Source organism: Xenopus tropicalis, chromosome 4 (assembly GCF_000004195.4).
Source record: "Xenopus tropicalis strain Nigerian chromosome 4, UCB_Xtro_10.0, whole genome shotgun sequence".
NCBI classification, from domain to species: domain Eukaryota; kingdom Metazoa; phylum Chordata; class Amphibia; order Anura; family Pipidae; genus Xenopus; species Xenopus tropicalis.
In genome coordinates, this window is record NC_030680.2 from 101,104,190 (window position 1) to 101,122,574 (window position 18,385).

General features: G+C 41.9%; 1 protein-coding gene across 1 annotated transcript in view; it reads right to left on the reverse strand.

Annotated features, from left to right (window-relative positions):
• Positions 1–2,102: 2,102 nt before the first annotated feature.
• Positions 2,103–18,385, reverse strand: part of qsox1 (quiescin sulfhydryl oxidase 1) — a 40,366-nt gene continuing 24,083 nt past the window's right edge. Inside the window, exons 7-12 of the mRNA XM_002936958.5 lie at positions 18,238–18,369; positions 17,731–17,860; positions 12,292–12,414; positions 10,856–10,994; positions 8,121–8,297; positions 2,103–3,055 (exon numbers count right to left, since the gene is read on the reverse strand). Coding sequence (XP_002937004.1) covers positions 2,253–3,055; positions 8,121–8,297; positions 10,856–10,994; positions 12,292–12,414; positions 17,731–17,860; positions 18,238–18,369 — 1,504 coding nt within the window. The 3' untranslated portion in view covers positions 2,103–2,252. The remainder of the gene's footprint in view (positions 3,056–8,120; positions 8,298–10,855; positions 10,995–12,291; positions 12,415–17,730; positions 17,861–18,237; positions 18,370–18,385) is intronic.

The window sequence follows — 18,385 nt, forward strand, 5'->3', positions numbered from 1 at the left end:
GCTAATACACACAGTTGAAATTCTGTGTTCCAGCATGATTTCTATTCGGAAATACAATTCCCAGCATCCTCCAGCAGCCAAGGGAAACCCATTGTAGTTCTTGGAACAGCTGAGGTCTAGGTTGCTGTAAATAACTTGGCTCAGTAATGGATTTATACTTACAAATCACACATCCACTGTCTGGCTGAAATCCTGGGAGTCAAGTTCAAACCTTCACCCTATTGTTGGTATATTCTTCCATTAAGAAAGCAAAATACCAACATATAATGTAAAAGTTATTTATTAAGCAATCAGAGTTATGCCAATGCTATATAGCAGCAATATTTTTAAGTAATAAGGAGCTGTTTTTAAAGCTTGCTGTGCAGTCCCTAATATAACAAAATCCTGTCCCGACGTAAAAGACTAAAACATAAAAATCACTTTAAATAAATGCCATAATTCTATTTCTAAGTAGGTTTCTACTGCTGTGTCTACTTCTTTCCTAACAGTCTTCTTACAATGCTACCATTTTCCCAGATACAATAAGCAGTGCATCGCTGGCTAAATTGGATCAAGCGCTGCACTTAACCCCACAACTGTCAAACTGAGACTGACAAAGCATATTAAGTGGATTATAAAGATCTGCTGTTGTCCAGGGTTTTGATGAAACATATCATAAAGGACAAATATCCCAAAAACACCTTTAGAGAAGTAGGCTTGGCTAGTTTCATAATTTTAGGATTTCACTGACATTTCCACAAAATATTTATTCTGGACACTGAATGTAAGTATATAATTGACTGGGACTATCCTAAACTATCAAAACATATCTGTTACCAGTTATATTCTGGCTTCTAATTAGGCTTTGTCCTAGGGAAATCCATGGTTTGGTTGAATTCTGGCAGAAATCTTGAATTAAATTGCTTTGGCAAATTGCAAGGTTCACTTGTTGTAATCAACTTGTCCTTGGGCACTGCAACATGTGTAACAGTAATAATCCATTAAAAAGTGCTAACTGGTGTATTTGCAAAGGTTTGCATTTTTTTCTGCACCTATGCTTGTTTTTATAGTTCTAGAACTATAGAAGGGGCAAATCCTTTTAAATGGCACTGTACATACATAATACAGTCAGTTTAATCAGGGGCCAGATAACCTTCCTGGGTTCTTTTGGAGTTATTACATTATTATACCATTATTTTACAATGTTCTAAGCCTGCGGTTGTCTACACTTTTGCATAAAATCATTACACTGACTTAGAAAAAGACTGATTTTATATGGCATAGCATGGAATTCAAGTGAAGAGCTTGGTGTATTTCAGCAATTTGTTCTTCACAGAATATCCTTAGTACTTTGTAGGACCAAGGGTCTGCTCCTCTAGAGCGTCCTACAAAATTCCCATGAATTATATCAATACAGGTATCGGACCCCTTATCCGGAAACCCGTTATCCAGAAAGCTCCAAATTATGGAAAGCACGTCTTCCATAGACTCCATTTTAATCAAATAATTCAGAAACTGATTTCCTTTTTCCCTGTAGTAATAAAACAGTACCTTGTAATTGATCCCAACTAAGATATATATAATCCTTATTGGATGCAAAACAACCCAATTGGGGTTAATTAATGTTTTATTGATTTTTTAGCAGACTTAAAGTATGGAGATCCAAATTACAGAAAGACCCCTTATCCAGAATACCCTTGGTCCCAAGCATTCTGGATAACGGGTCCTATACCTGTACTACCGAGAGACTGACAGCTCAGCTAATATACAAATAACCCATTAATGTGTTAAGCTAAAAGTGGCCATGCATAGGCAGTCTGCTGTTCAGTAGGACCTTTACATAATTTTTAGGACTTGAATGTCCAAAACACAATCAGAACATATATTACAGTTGCATAGCATTTGGCTGATGTGCCTGGCTGCAAAACTGAGTTTGTTTGGAAACTAATTTTGTTGATAGATTTTTTTCAGAACTGATCAGCCAAAGAACTGCTCCAACTGCAAGTCATGAGTGCATTCATCTTGAAAATGGTAAGTCTTATGTTGTATGTTTACCATAACAAATGGTGTGTGTCAAATCTAAGACTATTCAACACAAATAATTAAAAATGAGAACTGCCTGATATTATTTTCATAAAAGGCATCAGTTTATTACAATGACTGACTCTTTAAAACTGTTGGCCATAGGAAGACTGTGCATTGGAAGGCTGTATTATTATAGATCTTGGAAGTGAGGCATGCTGCTGCTCACACAGAGAATGCCTACGCCATGCTTATGGATAGAAAGTTCGCTGCCGAAGGCAACGTGTTCGGAGGCTCATGTATAGGTACATGCAGAGCAAGCACATACTGGAAAGGAAATACAATAACACACATAGGCTTATGTCCAGGCGAGAAAATCCCACTTCCAGCATCTTACCCAAGCGTCCCTTTACATTTACGGTCCCCTTTTCAGCTACCACTCCAATGAAGTTTTCATCAATACCCCTTCTCAACAGCCGTTTCCTCACTGCAATGTGGTCAAACTCCTCTTCTGGGATATCAATGATTATCTTAGCCTGGAGAGCATGGTCACTGCCAAGCTCAATGGAACCCTGCAGAGATCTGCTTGGCAACAAACTAAGCAAAAACGAATTTCCTTCACCAGTATTTTTTTCATCCTCTACTCTCAGATGGGCTGCAAACTGAACCTCTGACTCTGTTGGGTTCTTGTCTGGATTGGTTTCTTGAGTTGTAAGGGGTACGTTTTTATTTTCATGATCTTCTGCATTTCGTTGTGGATACCTTAGATTAATGTGGCTCTCGGTCTTGTCACTGGTTTCCTCTACCGAGATATCTTCATTTGGCTTTGTTACTTCTTTCTTAGTGCCATTCTTCTGTCTTTCCAAGAGCACCTCCTCATCCTCCAGATAATCATTTGCCAAGTTTTGCCTTGAATAATGAGTCTTCATAAAGTTCAGAACATTTGGAATGTCCCAAGCCAGCTCATCTCCACCATCCTCGACTTGACAAAAGGGACAAAGTGTTTTTGATGGCCACGGAAGTTTTGGGAATTCTGGATCCTCACTTGGTTGCCCTGGTAAAAAGAATCACTGGTTAAGTACTGGTTATGGATTATATACACTGCTCCAAAAAAATAAAGGGAACACAAAAATAAGACATCCTAGATCTGAATGAATGAAATAATCTTATTAAATACTTTGTTCTTTACATATTTAAATGTTCTGACAACAAAATCACACAAAAATTATCAATGGAAATCAAATTTATCAACCCATGGAGGTCTGGATTTGGAGTCACACTCAAAATTAAAGTGGAAAAAAACACTACAGGCTGATCCAACTTTGATGTAATGTCCTTAAAACAACTCAAAATGAGGCTCAGTAGTGTGTGTGGCCTCCACGTGCCTGTAGGACCCTCCCTACAACGCCTGGCATGCTCCTGATGAGGTGGCGGATGGTCTCCTGAGGGATCTCCTCCCAGACCTGAACTTAAGCATCCACCAACTCCTGGACAGTCTGTGGTGCAACATGGTCTTGGTGGATGGAGCGAGACATGATGTCCCAGATGTGATCAATTGGATTCAGGTCTGGGGAACGGGTGGGCCAGTCCACCATCAATGCCTTCGTCTTGCAAGAACTGCTAACACACTCCAGCCACATGAGGTCTAGCATTGTCTTGCATTAGGAGGAACCCAGGGCCAACCGCACCAGCATATGGTCTCACAAGGGGTCTGAGGATCTCATCTCGGTACCTAATGGCAGTCAGGCTACCTCTGGCGAGCACATGGAGGGCTGTGCGGCCCCCCAAAGAAATGCCACCCCACACCATTACTGACCCACTGCCAAACTGGTCATGCTGGAGGATGTTGCAGGCAGCAGAACGTTCTCCACTGTATCTCCAGACTCTGTCACATGTGCTCAGTGTGAACCTGCTTTCATCTGTGAAGAGCACAGGGCGCCAGTGGTGAATTTGCCAATCTCTGGCAAATGCCAAACGTCCTGCACGGTGTTGGGCTGTAAGCACAACCCCCACCTGTGGACGTTGGGCCCTCATACCACCCTCATGGAGTCTGTTTCTGACCGTTTGAGCAGACACATGCACATTTGTGGCCCACTAAAGGTCATTTTGCAGGGCTCTGGGAGTGCTCCTCCTGTTCCTCCTTGCAAAAAGACGAAGGTAGCGGGCCTGCTGCTGGGTTGTTGCCCTTCTACGGCCTCCTCCGTGTTGCTACCTAAGATATATATATATATATATATATATACATACATACATACAGTATACTGACATGATATTATTCATTTTGCAAACAATTAGAATTCATGTATGTATGTAATCATGTATGACCTTCTACAGCATTTAGGGACACTTGGGCACCACAGAAAAATATATGTTCATAATGCACGGTTCCCTCTCAGGTCAGCCAAGCTGCTGGTTCCTATCCTACAATGCAGTGTACTGAGTGCCGCCAGCTCCCCTGCACATCCAGAGAAATCAGCCAGCAGGAAGTGGAACAGATGGATGGGACTAGTAAGAGTTTTGGCGGAATAAATCAGTCCAAAACACAACTTTTTTTTTTTAGTACAATCCTATATTTAGAGGAGTATTATTCACTGGTACACTCATAATTTTTATAAGATATGTCTCCTTTAAAGACCCTAAGATTTAATGGGCAGGGACTCCCAGTGCCTAAACCTCACAATATACTTTATGAAAAGAAAACAAATTAAGAGCATGGGTGAGGCACCCAGTAGCACCTCCTTTAATTTGCAGTCATATCTTCTAAGCTAGGTTCATACTATTTGTCTACCCATATGAATACATCAGACCATATAAGAATACTTGAAACTACACAAATATAAATATTTGGTTTTTTTTTTCCTTTTGGGTAAAGGCACGCAATACTTCTCTGTAATGCTTGTCAGACTACCTGACTACCTTTTACTGCCAGTGGCAGGCAGTTTTTGCCATATAAATGCACAAACGCAATAATTTTAATGACGGGCAGCATGGAGCGGTATCAGGTGTTTCTCTGCTTTTGTAGAATGGTTCATTGCCATAGGCCTTAGCTGTTACTACCCTTGTTACAAACATGCAACATGAACATATCTGTCACAGGGTCACACGGCCTCTCACAGACTCCTAACTTCCTTCCCTCTTAGCCAGAGAAGGGTTGTAGTAACATTTATATCATGCTTGACTAGACCCTGTCTGCTCACACTCAGTCCAGAGCAGGCAGGTAACAGTCTCAAAGCACTTATTCCAACTGCACTTCTTTGAGATAATGCTGCAGAGACAGCGCTATACTTTGAGATAATGCTGCAGAGACAGCGCTATAAGGGAGTAACTAAAACACTCAATTTTAGACGTGCAGACTTTGCCAGTATAAGGGCATCTCTGCAATGTGTCAACTGGGAAAGGCTTTTCATGGGGTTAGACACAGAAGGAAAATGGAACATCTTTAAAACATTGCTTTGTAGGTATACACAACAGTATATCCCCCTAGTAAGCAAGGAGAGGCATCGCAAAGCAAAACCTTTATGGCTGAATAAAAGTGTTATTGTCGAGGTTGGTAAGAAAAAACGTGCTTTTAGGGCATTCAAGTTAGCTGGGACAGCAGAAACTTTCATCAGGTACAAGGAAGCAAATAAAGCATGCAAAAAAGCTATCAAGCAAGCTAAACTAGAGATGGAAAGGGATATTGCAGCTAGGAGTAAAAAGAATCCAAAATTATTTTTTAATTATGTGAATAGTAAAAAAATGAAGCAAGAAGGGGTGGGAACTTTATTATCACGGGGGGGTACGTTGGTTGATGAAAACGGGGAAAAAGCTGAAATTTTGAACTCTTATTTTTCATCTGTCTATACATCTGAGGAGCCAGATAATGAAGGCTTCCCTTGTAATATGCCCAGTTCTAGTAATTTAGCTACTGGCGCGTGGGTCACTCGGGAGGAAATTCAAAAGAGACTCGAACATGTAAAGGTAAACAAAGGTCCAGGGCCGGATGGGATTCATCCCAGGGTATTAAATGAGCTGAGCGCTGTGATTGCCAAACCTCTTCACTTAATTTTTCAGGATTCATTGAGGTCTGGCATGGTGCCAAGAGACTGGCGGATTGCTAATGTGGTGCCGTTATTTAAAAAGGGATCCCGTTCTCAGCCTGAAAACTATAGGCCTGTTAGTCTGACATCAGTAGTAGGAAAACTTTTGGAAGGGGTAATAAGGGATAGGGTACTTGAATACATTGCAGTTCACAATACTATTAGTTTGTGCCAGCATGGTTTTATGCGTAACAGATCTTGCCAGACTAATTTAGTTGCCTTTTATGAGGAGGTGAGTAGGAACCTTGATGCTGGAATGGCAGTTGATGTCATCTACTTGGACTTTGCTAAAGCGTTTGATACAGTACCTCACAGAAGGTTAATGATCAAATTAAGGAATATTGGCCTAGAACATAATATTTGTAATTGGATAGAGAACTGGCTGAAGGATAGAGTACAAAGAGTGGTTGTAAATGGAACATTTTCTAATTGGACCAGTGTGGTTAGTGGAGTACCGCAGGGGTCAGTCCTTGGGCCTTTGCTGTTTAACTTGTTTATTAATGACCTGGAGGTGGGCATAGACAGTATTGTTTCTATTTTTGCTGATGACACTAAATTGTGCAAAACTATAAGTTCCATGCAGGATGCTGCCGCTTTGCAGAGCGATTTGACAAAATTAGATAACTGGGCAGCAAACTGAAAAATGAGGTTCAATGTTGATAAGTGCAAAGTTATGCACTTTGGTAGAAATAATATAAACGCAAACTATCTACTGAATGGTAGTGTGTTGGGGGTTTCCTTAATGGAGAAGGATCTAGGGGTTTTTGTTGATAACAAGTTGTCTAATTCCAGGCAGTGTCATTCTGTGGCTACTAAAGCAAATAAAGTGCTGTCTTGTATAAAAAAGGGCATTGACTCAAGGGATGAGAACATAATTTTGCCCCTTTATAGGTCCCTGGTAAGGCCTCACCTTGAGTATGCAGTGCAGTTTTGGGCTCCAGTCCTTAAGAAGGATATTAATGAGCTGGAGAGAGTGCAGAGACGTGCAACTAAACTGGTTAAGGGGATGGAAGATTTAAACTATGAGGTTAGACTGTCGAGGTTGGGGTTGTTTTCTCTGGAAAAGAGGCGCTTGCGAGGGGACATGATTACTCTGTACAAGTACATTAGAGGGGATTATAGGCAGTTGGGGGATGTTCTTTTTTCCCATAAAAACAATCAACGCACCAGAGGTCACCCCTTTAGATTAGAGGAAAGGAGTTTCCATTTGAAGCAGCGTAGGTGGTTTTTCACGGTGAGGGCAGTGAGGTTATGGAATGCCCTTCCTAGTGATGTGGTAATGGCAGATTCTGTTAATGCCTTTAAGAGGGGCCTGGATGAGTTCTTGATCAATCAGAATATCCAAGGCTATTGTGATACTAATATCTACAGTTAGTACTAGTGGTTGTATTTATAGTTTATGTATGTGAGTGTATAGATTGGTAGGTGTGGGTTAGGTGTGCTGGGTTTACTTGGATGGGTTGAACTTGATGGACACAGGTCTTTTTTCAACCCTATGTAACTATGTAACTATGTAACTTCCACTAAGAATGAGCTGAACAGTAAGCTGAGCAGTTATGAAACGTCTCAAGAAATTTCTGCAGAAGATTGGCTTATTTATAAACACGGCACCCAGAGGTCCCCCAGGATCACACCCAAGCATTTCCTCCCTTTAGCACACACATGGGACAGGATGCGCAGAGGAAACTTTAGCACGCCTAGACCCCAGTGCTCCATATGTGAACAAAGTTCAGGTGTGCCTGGGCGGCAGGCCTCCCCTTAATTTGTGGCCACAAATCTGGGCCTGTTTGCACACTATTTGTACAGTTGCAGTCAGAGCCACCATCATATATCATGGGGCCCTGTACAACAAAATGATCTGCCCTGTCTGCAGGGTCCTAATGGTTGAAAAACAAAATACACAGTGGTGGCCAGTGTCTCTCTCCCCTCTGATGGTGGCCCTGGTTGCAGTGTTTATATTTCCAGGGTTATTTTTCTTTGGTGCAGTAAGCTTTACACAGTAAAGGAATTAGTTTATAATAGCTATATCTGTTCTATTACCTGCAAGTCTTTTGTTCACACGATTATGGCGATCCCAAAGCCATAGGATGGCTTCATCCAGAGTGTTGACAGTATTCATTGATTCTGCTGCCATGCTCTCAAAGTGCCCAGCACACTCTCTGCAGCCAAAGAAGTTTTTCACGTAGCCTCGCAATCCCAGAAGCACCTCCGTAGGAGCTAGATAAAGAACACAAAGGCAGAGAATATGAATGTGGCAATATCAGCGATCCAGGTAAAGGACACAAAAGTGAAAGGGTAAGAAAAAGATGCCAGAAACATGTCACTGGGATCTAGAGACTAGGCACAAATGGAGAGAGTATGGAAGAGTAATATTCTCTCTGCTCAGGGACCAGAAATGCAAAAAAACATTTTTAACTCACTAGAAAACGTGGTTCAAGTTAGAGCAGATCCACAAATTATGCACTTTGACTGTCTCTATAACTCAGTGATCCCCAACCAGTGGCTTGTGAGCAACATGTTGCTCCCCAACCCCTTAGATTTTGCTCCCAGTGGCCTTAAAGCAGATGCTTATCTTGGAATTTCTGGTTAGGAGGCAAGTTTTGGTTGCATAAAAACCCAGTGTAATTGCCAAACAGAGCCTTCTGTAGGCTGCCAGTCTATATAGGGGCTATTGAGTAGCCACTTATAGCTCTTATTGGCACTCCCAGGAACCCTTTTCATGCTTGTGTTGCTCCTGTGTTGCACTTTTTCCATTTAAATGGCTCGCAGGTATAAAAGGTTGGGGATCCCTGCTATAACTGAATATTGAACAATGTAAGTGACATCTAGCTGTGAACTAAAGCTAACATTTAAAAATAAGCTTGGTTCATTATAAATACAAACAAGGGTAACAGGGTTTCCACTCATTTTATTTAAAAGCATTCACCTATAAAATCTCACTGCAGGAATGATTACAAATACTAAGCAGCCATATTGTATGTCTCATTAGTTACATATATAAAAGCTAATAGCAGATGTATATAGAATGTTCATAAAAGGCCCTGGCATCACAAGGCCTGAATAGCCAATAGCAGGCCCAATAAATAGCAACTGCATATTGTATGTTATAGTAGCTCCTCTGAAATTTGCCAGAAGCTGCAGATTGCCAGTTCAGGCCTGCCCCCAGAGCATCATGCTGCCACCCCCATGTTTCACAGTTTGGATGGTTCTTTGGCTTCTTTCCTTCTCAATACACAGCAATGATTTTTATGGCCAAACAATTCTATTTTGTTTCTTCTGACCCCTGGACCCTCCTCTATAAGGCAAGGTGTTTGGTGATGAGCTATAAACTTCAGTCTGGCTTGTTTATGCCAGGCAATAAGTAGGGACTTCTTCCTTGCACAACATCTAATTCATCTATCCATCCATCCATCAATCTATAGATATATCTATAATTAGATATATAAACCATATACACATCAAAACAAAACAACAGTGGCTTAATAGGATATAAACAGTGGTTTCATAAAGTAATTTGCTTTTTGTCTTTATCTTTTTATTCCTCATGGATTTGAGGTATTAGCTTTTTGCTCAACAGTATAGAATTTAAACAATCTGGTTTCACCCTTAACCTAGTAACTGGACAGTTAAAGGAATAAAAGACCTGAATATGAAAAGGTGGTGGTCTAAATAGACTGATTAATAGTAATAAAGTAATAGTGATAAAATAAAAATAATAAAAATCTAGCCTTGTGATCTACCTGGCAACCAAAAGGTATTTAATATTTCAGGCTGGACAGAGGTGTAAGATAAAGGCTCTATCAGAGAGCACTAAACATCATTCAAGGAGAAGGAAAGGCTAAATCACTAGGGGGTGCCACAGTGTTAGGCACCCCCCAGTGATTGTATTCTCTTACCCGATACTCCGGGTTGGTGCTCCTGTTAGGAAAAAACTGCACCAGCCTGGGGTCAATGCAGGAGAGTCATCCACTTCCTTCCTTCTCCTTTAGCAGTGATCCCAGCTCCCATGCATGTGCAGTTGGGTGAAAAAGCCGGCTTTTTTTTACTCAACTGCTCATGTGCGAAGACCGAAGGAGAAAGAGGATCACTCTCACCCCGGCCATGCAGTTTTCTCCTAACAGGAGCACCAGCAGGGGGTTTCAGGTAAGAGATTACAATCACTGGGGGTTGATTTGCCATACATTATGCACATGTGCCAAAGTCTATGGACATGGCCACGTGCATCATGTTTAGAGGTGGAACTACCATTTAAAATTTTATTCTGGAACCAACAAATGTATTTTTTTAGTTATAATATAGGTGTGTTGGTGCCATCTCAGTGCATTGTGCCTGATTCTGAGATTTCAGAAGGAGCCAGCGCTACACATTAGAACTGCCTTCAGGTAACCTATTGTTTATCCTACTCCCATGTAACTGGAGGAGTCCCAAGCCAGACTTGGATTTCTTACTATTGAGTGCTATTCTAATATCTACTGGGAGCTGCTGTCTTGCTCCCTTTCCCATTGTTCTGCTGGGAGGAGGTCATATCACTCCAACTTACAGCACAGCAAGTGTGACTGAAGTTTATCAGAACACGTGGCTGTGACATCCTGGGAAATGAAAAATATGGCTAGCCTCATGTGAAATTTCAAAATTAAATATAAAAAAAAATCTTTACACTATTTAAAAACAGATTTCAATGCAGGATTCTGCTGGAGAAGCACTATTAACTGATGGGTTATGAAAAATGTTTTCCCATGACAGTATTCCTTTAAGCAAATGCAAGTATAACTCACGTGCAGCGGTGTCTTCAGAGGCCTGGACAGTGAGGAAGTGGAAAAGGGTCCAGAGAGAACATGGAAAACCACGGAAATTGGGATGGGAGCCCTGACACCACACATAATTCACACTGGAAGATAGCACCGCATTCTGAGCCTTGGATAAGATAAGATATTCAGTGATCAGAATAGCTATATAAAGTGCTATAGCTTGGGCACTGAAGTGATTAATGTATGCCACTGCTATAAAATCTTACCATAACACTCTTTAGATATAATATGTGTGTGTATATTGCACATATGCAGTATGTACACATGTATACATATTCTATATAGTTTAAAAAAAAAAAAAAAAAAAAAGCTAGCGCATCTGTATAGTAAAACAATCCTTATGAGTGCCTGTGCTATATAAGAATCTGTACCCCAAATTACATACAAATTCATTCAAAGAACAATATTACATTTCTTGCAAATTTACATCCCAATTGCATGTATACCAATAAGTCAGACAGGCAATGTAAATGTTTCAGAGGCATTCACCTCCTTTGTGGCTTTTTTTATGTGGCATTAAAGGCGTATTTCACTAAACTCTGATATTCTGAGACAAGTTGATACCTTTATTTTGTTTATTATTATTTTTTATTTAATTATTTGTGGTTGTTGAAATAATTTTGCTTTTTGTTCTGCGCAGCTCTGGTTGCTAGATTCCAAATTACTATAGTAACCAGGCAGTGGCAAAGATCATTAGTAGAGGGTGTGAATAAAAAGATAAGTAATTAAAAGTAACAACACAATTATAGCCTCATGAAGCTGAATTCTTTTGGCTTCCACAATCACTACCCCCATTTGAAATTTGGAAAGAGGCAGGAGATGAAAGCAAATAAAAAATATAAACTTTAAAAAATAAAACCTGAATAGTTGTACTTTCAGAACTCACAACTGGATGTGTCAACCCCCCCTTAATTTGAAATGTCTTTCGTAGCTTAACTTGTTTGTAGGGATTTGGCCGAACCCCAAATCCTTTGTAAAACATTTAGCTGAATACTGAGCTGAATCTGAATCCTAGTTTGCATACACAAATTAGGGTGTGAAAGGATTAGAGAGAACTGTGTGTGGTTAAAATTTTTTAACTTTCTATGTTTATATGACGAAAAGTCACGTGATATTGAGGATTTGAATTTGGTTTGTACAGGCACATGGATTTGGCCAAATCCTGCTGAAAAAGGCAGAATCTAGGCTGAGTCCTCAACAGAAGTCTGGATTCAGTGCATCTCTACTTGTTACACACCACATGTAAACCTCAGCGCAAAGGTGTTTTCTCCAAGCTGCCAGCATAAAAAATGCAACACACACACAACAATTATTATCCTTATTATTATAATATAGCACTACAGGGAATGGCTGGAGAGCCACAGGATGGCAACATCCAAAATTAAAATTATAGTGGTCATTACCTCATCCTTGTTGTTTAAGACATTCTCAAAGTCTTTGTAAAGGACTTCTTTCCCTGCACGATCATGGAGCCAGGAGTGGATAGATTTTAGCAGTGTTGTCCCATAAGGTCGGGCAGGAAAATACTGCAAGAGAATTTCCGGAAAATTACGTGCATTGTGCAGGAATACTTTAAATCTAGCAAATTAAGAATAATTCACAAGGGAATAAATGCAAAGGGTGTCAGGGCACCAGTTTTCCTCTTAGTTCTAAACTGATCTAATCATATTTTCCTCATATTTATCCAAACATAGATCACTGTAACACAATTGCATTATTTAACTATGGGCCAGAAAATTTAATTAACATAAAAACAGGGTAACACTGGGTAAATATTTTTATTTAATGCCAATACTAATGACAGCATGACAATGGGGCAGCAAAGCCCCACTGGGGCTGCGACATGTAGGGCCCCCTTACAATCTCCAGGGCCCCCCTCCTGTTCTATACATCCCTGCCCCCTTAGCGAGCAAGTGCATGTGTGGAGGAATTTTACCCTAATGTGTTATGTAATAGGATAAATAGAATTGATTGTAAGTTCCACTGGGGCAGGGAATAATGTGAATGATGTACAATATTTGTAAAAGCCCCTATATAAATAAAGCAGCACAATAAAAGTAAAGTTACAGGTTGCTATACAATTTATTGTCCAAATGATATGCAAACTTTTGAGGAAAAAATGACATCTCTTCATCAGGCAAAATATATTCATTAATTTTTTAATCTCAAAAGCTTTATTTCCTAAATATGTCAATTAGCAAATAAATGGAATCACATTACCACAAAAAGACCCTTTCTTTTTACCTGGCAGAACACTTTACTAAATAATATTAAAATAACTCCCTCTAGTGGCTGATACATAGTAAGCAACCGTTAACTAATCAGTGACTAACCATTGATCATTATATTTTATTTTTACAGGGCCAACAAATTACATGCAATATTCAGTCATTTTTAATATACAAGGACCTGTCTCTAATTTTAAATAAGGTTTGAGAGCTTATCTCACAGGAGCTAATAATCTTAAAGGATAACAAATATGTAAGCAATTAGCGATTTTTTTTTTTTAGGTAAGCTGACTTCTGATCAATCAGGGTGCATTGAATTTAGTTCTAAACAGATGAGTCTTTAGGCAGTGTTGGAAGGTGAGTGCTGGATACGTTGTGGCATGGGGAGTTTGGACATGGGAGGGAAGTGATGAGAATAGAGAGAAAAGCACAAGAAGCAGAGCATAACTTGTAAAAAGGAGAGTATTTAAAGATCAGTGCTGATATTTTGTGTTACTCACCATTAAATCCCTTTCTCTCTGAAGTCAGTGGAACGCAAGAAATATGGGGTATAGCATCCACCACTAGGAGGCAGGACTCTGTATGAAAAGGACTCCTCCGTCTGGTGCAATACCCCCCCAGCAGCACGCCTAAGAGCCCAACAGGCGCACCAGCCCAGAGTATAAGGTAAGCGATTACAATCACTGGGGGGGTGCCTAACATTTTTGCACCCCCCAGCGATTTTACCTTTCCTTCTCTTTTAAAGGAGAAGGAAAGGCTAATAAAGTGTTAATCTCAAGCTGCAGGCTTACCTTCAGTTCTCTCAATATTGCCCTTAAGTCTCCCCATATTTCTCCCGTTCAGATGATCAGAAGTCTCATAGGAAAAAAAAAACGATGAGCTCTGTAAAGAAAGTTCCCACAATGCCTCGCTCCAAGACCAAGACCGGTGTACATGCGCAGTTTGTAAGACTGAGGAAGCTTCCTGCTGATTGGCTCAGATTACACATTCCTAAGGGGGGGAGGGAGTTCTTAGCATTCTTGAAGGAGGGGGGAGCAAGGAGAGAGGAGAGAGCTGTGTGTCTCTGGCATCGGAAAACAAATCCTGTTTCTTTTGACAGTGAACTCAGTGCAGTGTTTCTGTGTTTGCATATGGCTGTATTTACATAGACCTTTCTGATAAAGCTTACTTAGTTTTTACCTTTCCTGCTCCTTTAAGGAGTGGAGGGATGATTAACTGTACAACTGTTTCGCAGGACCTGGTTCCTGAAAGCCTAGGAGGTGCTGACTTCCTTGGCCAAGTGCACTTGAATGTGAGGAGGGCAAGCCTTCCTCTTGGCCAAATATGCCAAAATTGGCCAAATATGCCAAATGGCTTCCTTGATCCGCCTGAAGATGTTGACCTTAGAAGTAGGAGAGCCCTTGCAGGGTCCTATCGGTAGGATGAACAGAAATATGGAAGTGCAAAGATCCTTTGTGTGGTAAAGGTAGAACTTTAGTGAAGAGACTCTCTTTGGGAGTTCTCAGATGAGGGAAGAATGTCAGTTTAATAATATCCTGTTTGAGGTGACATTCCGGCACGACTTTTGGTAGAAAGGAAAATATGGTGCAAAGCATTGCCTTGTCCGATGGAAAACCAGGAAGGGATATTGGAGAGAGCTCTGAATTTAGAGATGCTTCAGATTGATGCAATTTGAGAGGGAAGCCAGTCTTTCATTAAAGCCAAAGTAGTGTAATGGTAGCCAAGGGCTCAAAGGGAGCAGCCTATGCACCAATTTCACACAGGGGTACGGGTGTTCTGTAAGGGGACACAATATGGGCCCCTTGGAGAAACATCTGAGAGTTTAACTAACTGGAAGAGGACAGATAGTACCAACAGAAAGGACTTTGGTAAGGTCCTATAAGGAAGTCAAAAGATAACTGCAATGAAGTAGTGGTCCCAGGGGTGATTTGTGGTAATGCCCCAGTCCCTGTTGGTCCTCCAGACTCAACATCAGTTTCCTAGTAGCAGGCATGGTCTGGATCTTGAAAATCTTGTCAGACGGAAGGAATACATGCTGAACTTTGAAGAACATGCCCAAAAAAGTAAATCTTTTTTGGCTGGGAATAAGGCAGGTTCAGCCCAGATTTGATAGAGTTTAGATCACAGCAGAGGCTTGACTGGGCCACTGCAAAGGATGGGGCCTTGATAAGAAGGTCGTCCAGGCGAAGTGTGACAGAGATGCCCTGAAACTGGAAAGCAGCCGCGGCACCAGCCATTACCTTGGTGAAAATGTGGGGCCCTTGGTAAGGCCAAAGGGGAGAGCCTGGAATTAAAAGTGTCAATTTTTGAAGGCAAAGAACAAAAATTTTGGATGCAGAGGAAAAATGTAACAAAAGCAGGTAGGTCCTGGGATGGGGAAAGTAATTCTAAACAACGGCTAGTGTAAGAGGAGCATAAGGGGTCCTTGCGGCCAGTGGGCAAGCATTTGTGGCATACGACACAAGCTAAATATTTTACTTTGGACTGGTGTTGAGTAGTCCTAGAAAAAGCCCATTCTGAATTACCCTCAGCCATTTTAAATGCTATAATAACTCAGCACTGCCAGTTACTTTTCAGTTAATGCTGCTGTAATACTGCCTGTGAAAGATCCTGCCTCTCAGTAGTTTGTACTGTTCCCTGGAGTGGCAATCAGGATGGGGAATGGGATTCAGGAGCACTACTTTAGTTTATACCAGTGGTTCTCAACCTTCCTAATGCCGCAACCCTTTAATACATTTCCTCATGTTGTGGTGACCCCCACAAAAAGATCTGGCGCGTGCAGCGTGGCAATTTTTTTGACCACACCCACTTTGTGGCCACGCCCCAATTGCCACACCCCATTTTTAAAATAGTTAAAATAGTACCCACGATGGCCCAATAGACAGCACCCCCATACAGTGCCCCCCATACACAGTGCCTCATTTGCCCCCATAAACAGTACCCCCCCATAGACAGTGCCCCCAATTGACCCCACAGACCATGCCCTCAATTGCCCCACAGACAGTAGCCCCCATAGAAAGTGCCCCCCATACACAGTAGCCCTCCTTACACAGTGCCCCCCCATACACAGTAGCCCTCCTTACAGTGTCCCCCCATACAGTGCCCCCCATACACAGTACCCCCCCAATTGCCCCCATAGAGAGTACCTCCAATAGACAATTCCCCCACAGACTTCTTGCGGCTCCTGCCCCTTATTCGGCTCCTCGTACGGCGGCAACAGGACCTTTTATAAGGTTGCGGCCGTGCGTACGTGTGACGTCACACATACGCACGGGCGCAACCTTATAAAAGAAACTGTCGCCGCCTTACGAGGAGCCGAATAAGAAGCAGGAGCCGCAAGAAGGGACGGTGCCGGAGCGGTCAGCTGCAGCCAGTGCGTCCCGCTGGCTTGGATTGTTTAATGAATGTTCTCCATTTCCGTAATGCGGGACATTCATTGAACAATCCGGGACAGCAGGACACGCTGTAAAAACCGGGACTGTCGCGACCCCTGTGAAAGGGTCATTCGACCCCCAAAGGGGTCGCGACCCCCAGGTTGAGAACCGCTGGTTTATACCAATAAGCTATACTGTGTAGCCATGGGGCAGCCATTCAAACTGGAAAAATGCACAGGTTATATAGAAGATAACAGATAAACACTGTAAAATACAGTGGTGTATTTTCTGGTAGCTGCTAGATAACCTGTGCCTTTTCTCCTTTTGAAGGGCTGCCCCCTTGGCTACACAACAGAGTATTTATATAAACTCTAGTAGTGTTCCTGAAACAAACACACAACTTTTACCAATGCAGGGCAACAGTACAGTATACTTTAATTTCTTTTATATATTTTCTAAATTGGCAGATATGCAGGTAGAAACTAAAGAATTCTACCTTTATCTGCTGATTCAGCATTAACGTTTGGCCGATGTTTCGGAGCATTCAAAGGCACCTGATAAAAATTTTCCATTTTGTCAGATCAATGAGGTGACCAATATCCAAGACTGCTGCAGATATTACTATCCTCATCTCATGCATGGCCACCTTAGGCGAGCTGCTGGGGGGTACAGCCAGGGATGGACTTGGCCACCGGGACACCGGGAAAAATCCCAGCGGGCCCCAGCGGCCCAGTCTGACCTTTGCTGGCGCTCCCCCTTCTGACTGTTCCTCCCCCGACGCGTTCAATTCATACGTGCTCGGGGAGGACATCGGGTGGGGGTAGGGGACACGGCTGGCTGGGGCACCTGCAGGGCCCTTGGGGCGGGAGCCCCGGTGGGCCCTGCACCCCCCAGTCCAACCCTGGATACAGCATCAAGGGACGAATCTTTTTCTTAGTGTCCTGCCTTCTAGTGGTGGATGCTATACCTCCTGGTTCCTGTGTTTCACAGACCTGCCATAGAAATAGAGTGCAGCTTCATTTTGAGTGTTACTATTTTGAATATAATGTGAGGGGAAATTAGGAGCTGGTGAAATAGGTGGATGAGTCTGATCTGATGAGTGTCAGGTTGAATTTGTGAAACAAGATATATTGAAATGGCCGCAAGGAGTAAGTTGTCAAGGTGGGAGAAAACACAGGAGGAGAGAAGCTTTGTCACAGATCTGTGTGCCTTTAGCCTTAGGACTAAGCCTAGGTCTTACCTTTCTCAGTACACTGACATAGGCGATGAGAGCATCAAGTCTTTCTCCTTCCAAATGGCTGAAACGTGAAACTTCTGCTCGCAGAGTATAATGCACTGCTGACTCCAGATCTGCCATATATAGTTTGGTACTAATAACACAGGGAGTGCAAAGACAGTGTTATAGATTAATAGAGCAGTAAATCAGGCTGACCCTTAGAGTGATATAAGGTAAACTAGTAGGCAAAAAACAAATGGAACTTGCAATACATATGAAGGGTGGGGGGCTGGGGCGGTATTATAAATGAACAAGAAAATGGAAATCGAGGACCAAACTAAAGGGTGCGCGGGGATACAAAGATGTTGTAAAACATCAACAACACAAAAAGCAAAGTGCAGTTTGAGTGGTCCACTAAGTGAGAGCACATGCAGGGGGTGAGAGATATATTAGTACAGTATACTAACAAAAAAAACTTTTGCCCTCAAGTTTTTGTATTCCTTGAAACATTGTCCCATGCTATGTATGTACCTGTCTGCAATCCGTCTATCATCTTGTTCGGTAGTACCGTTGTTGGCCACCCCAATGATAAAGAGGTTTTTTTTCCTCACTCCAGGGAGTGAACGCAAGAAGTCAGTGTATGAAGAGCGAGTGTCTGCTTTCCTGAAAGGGAGACAGA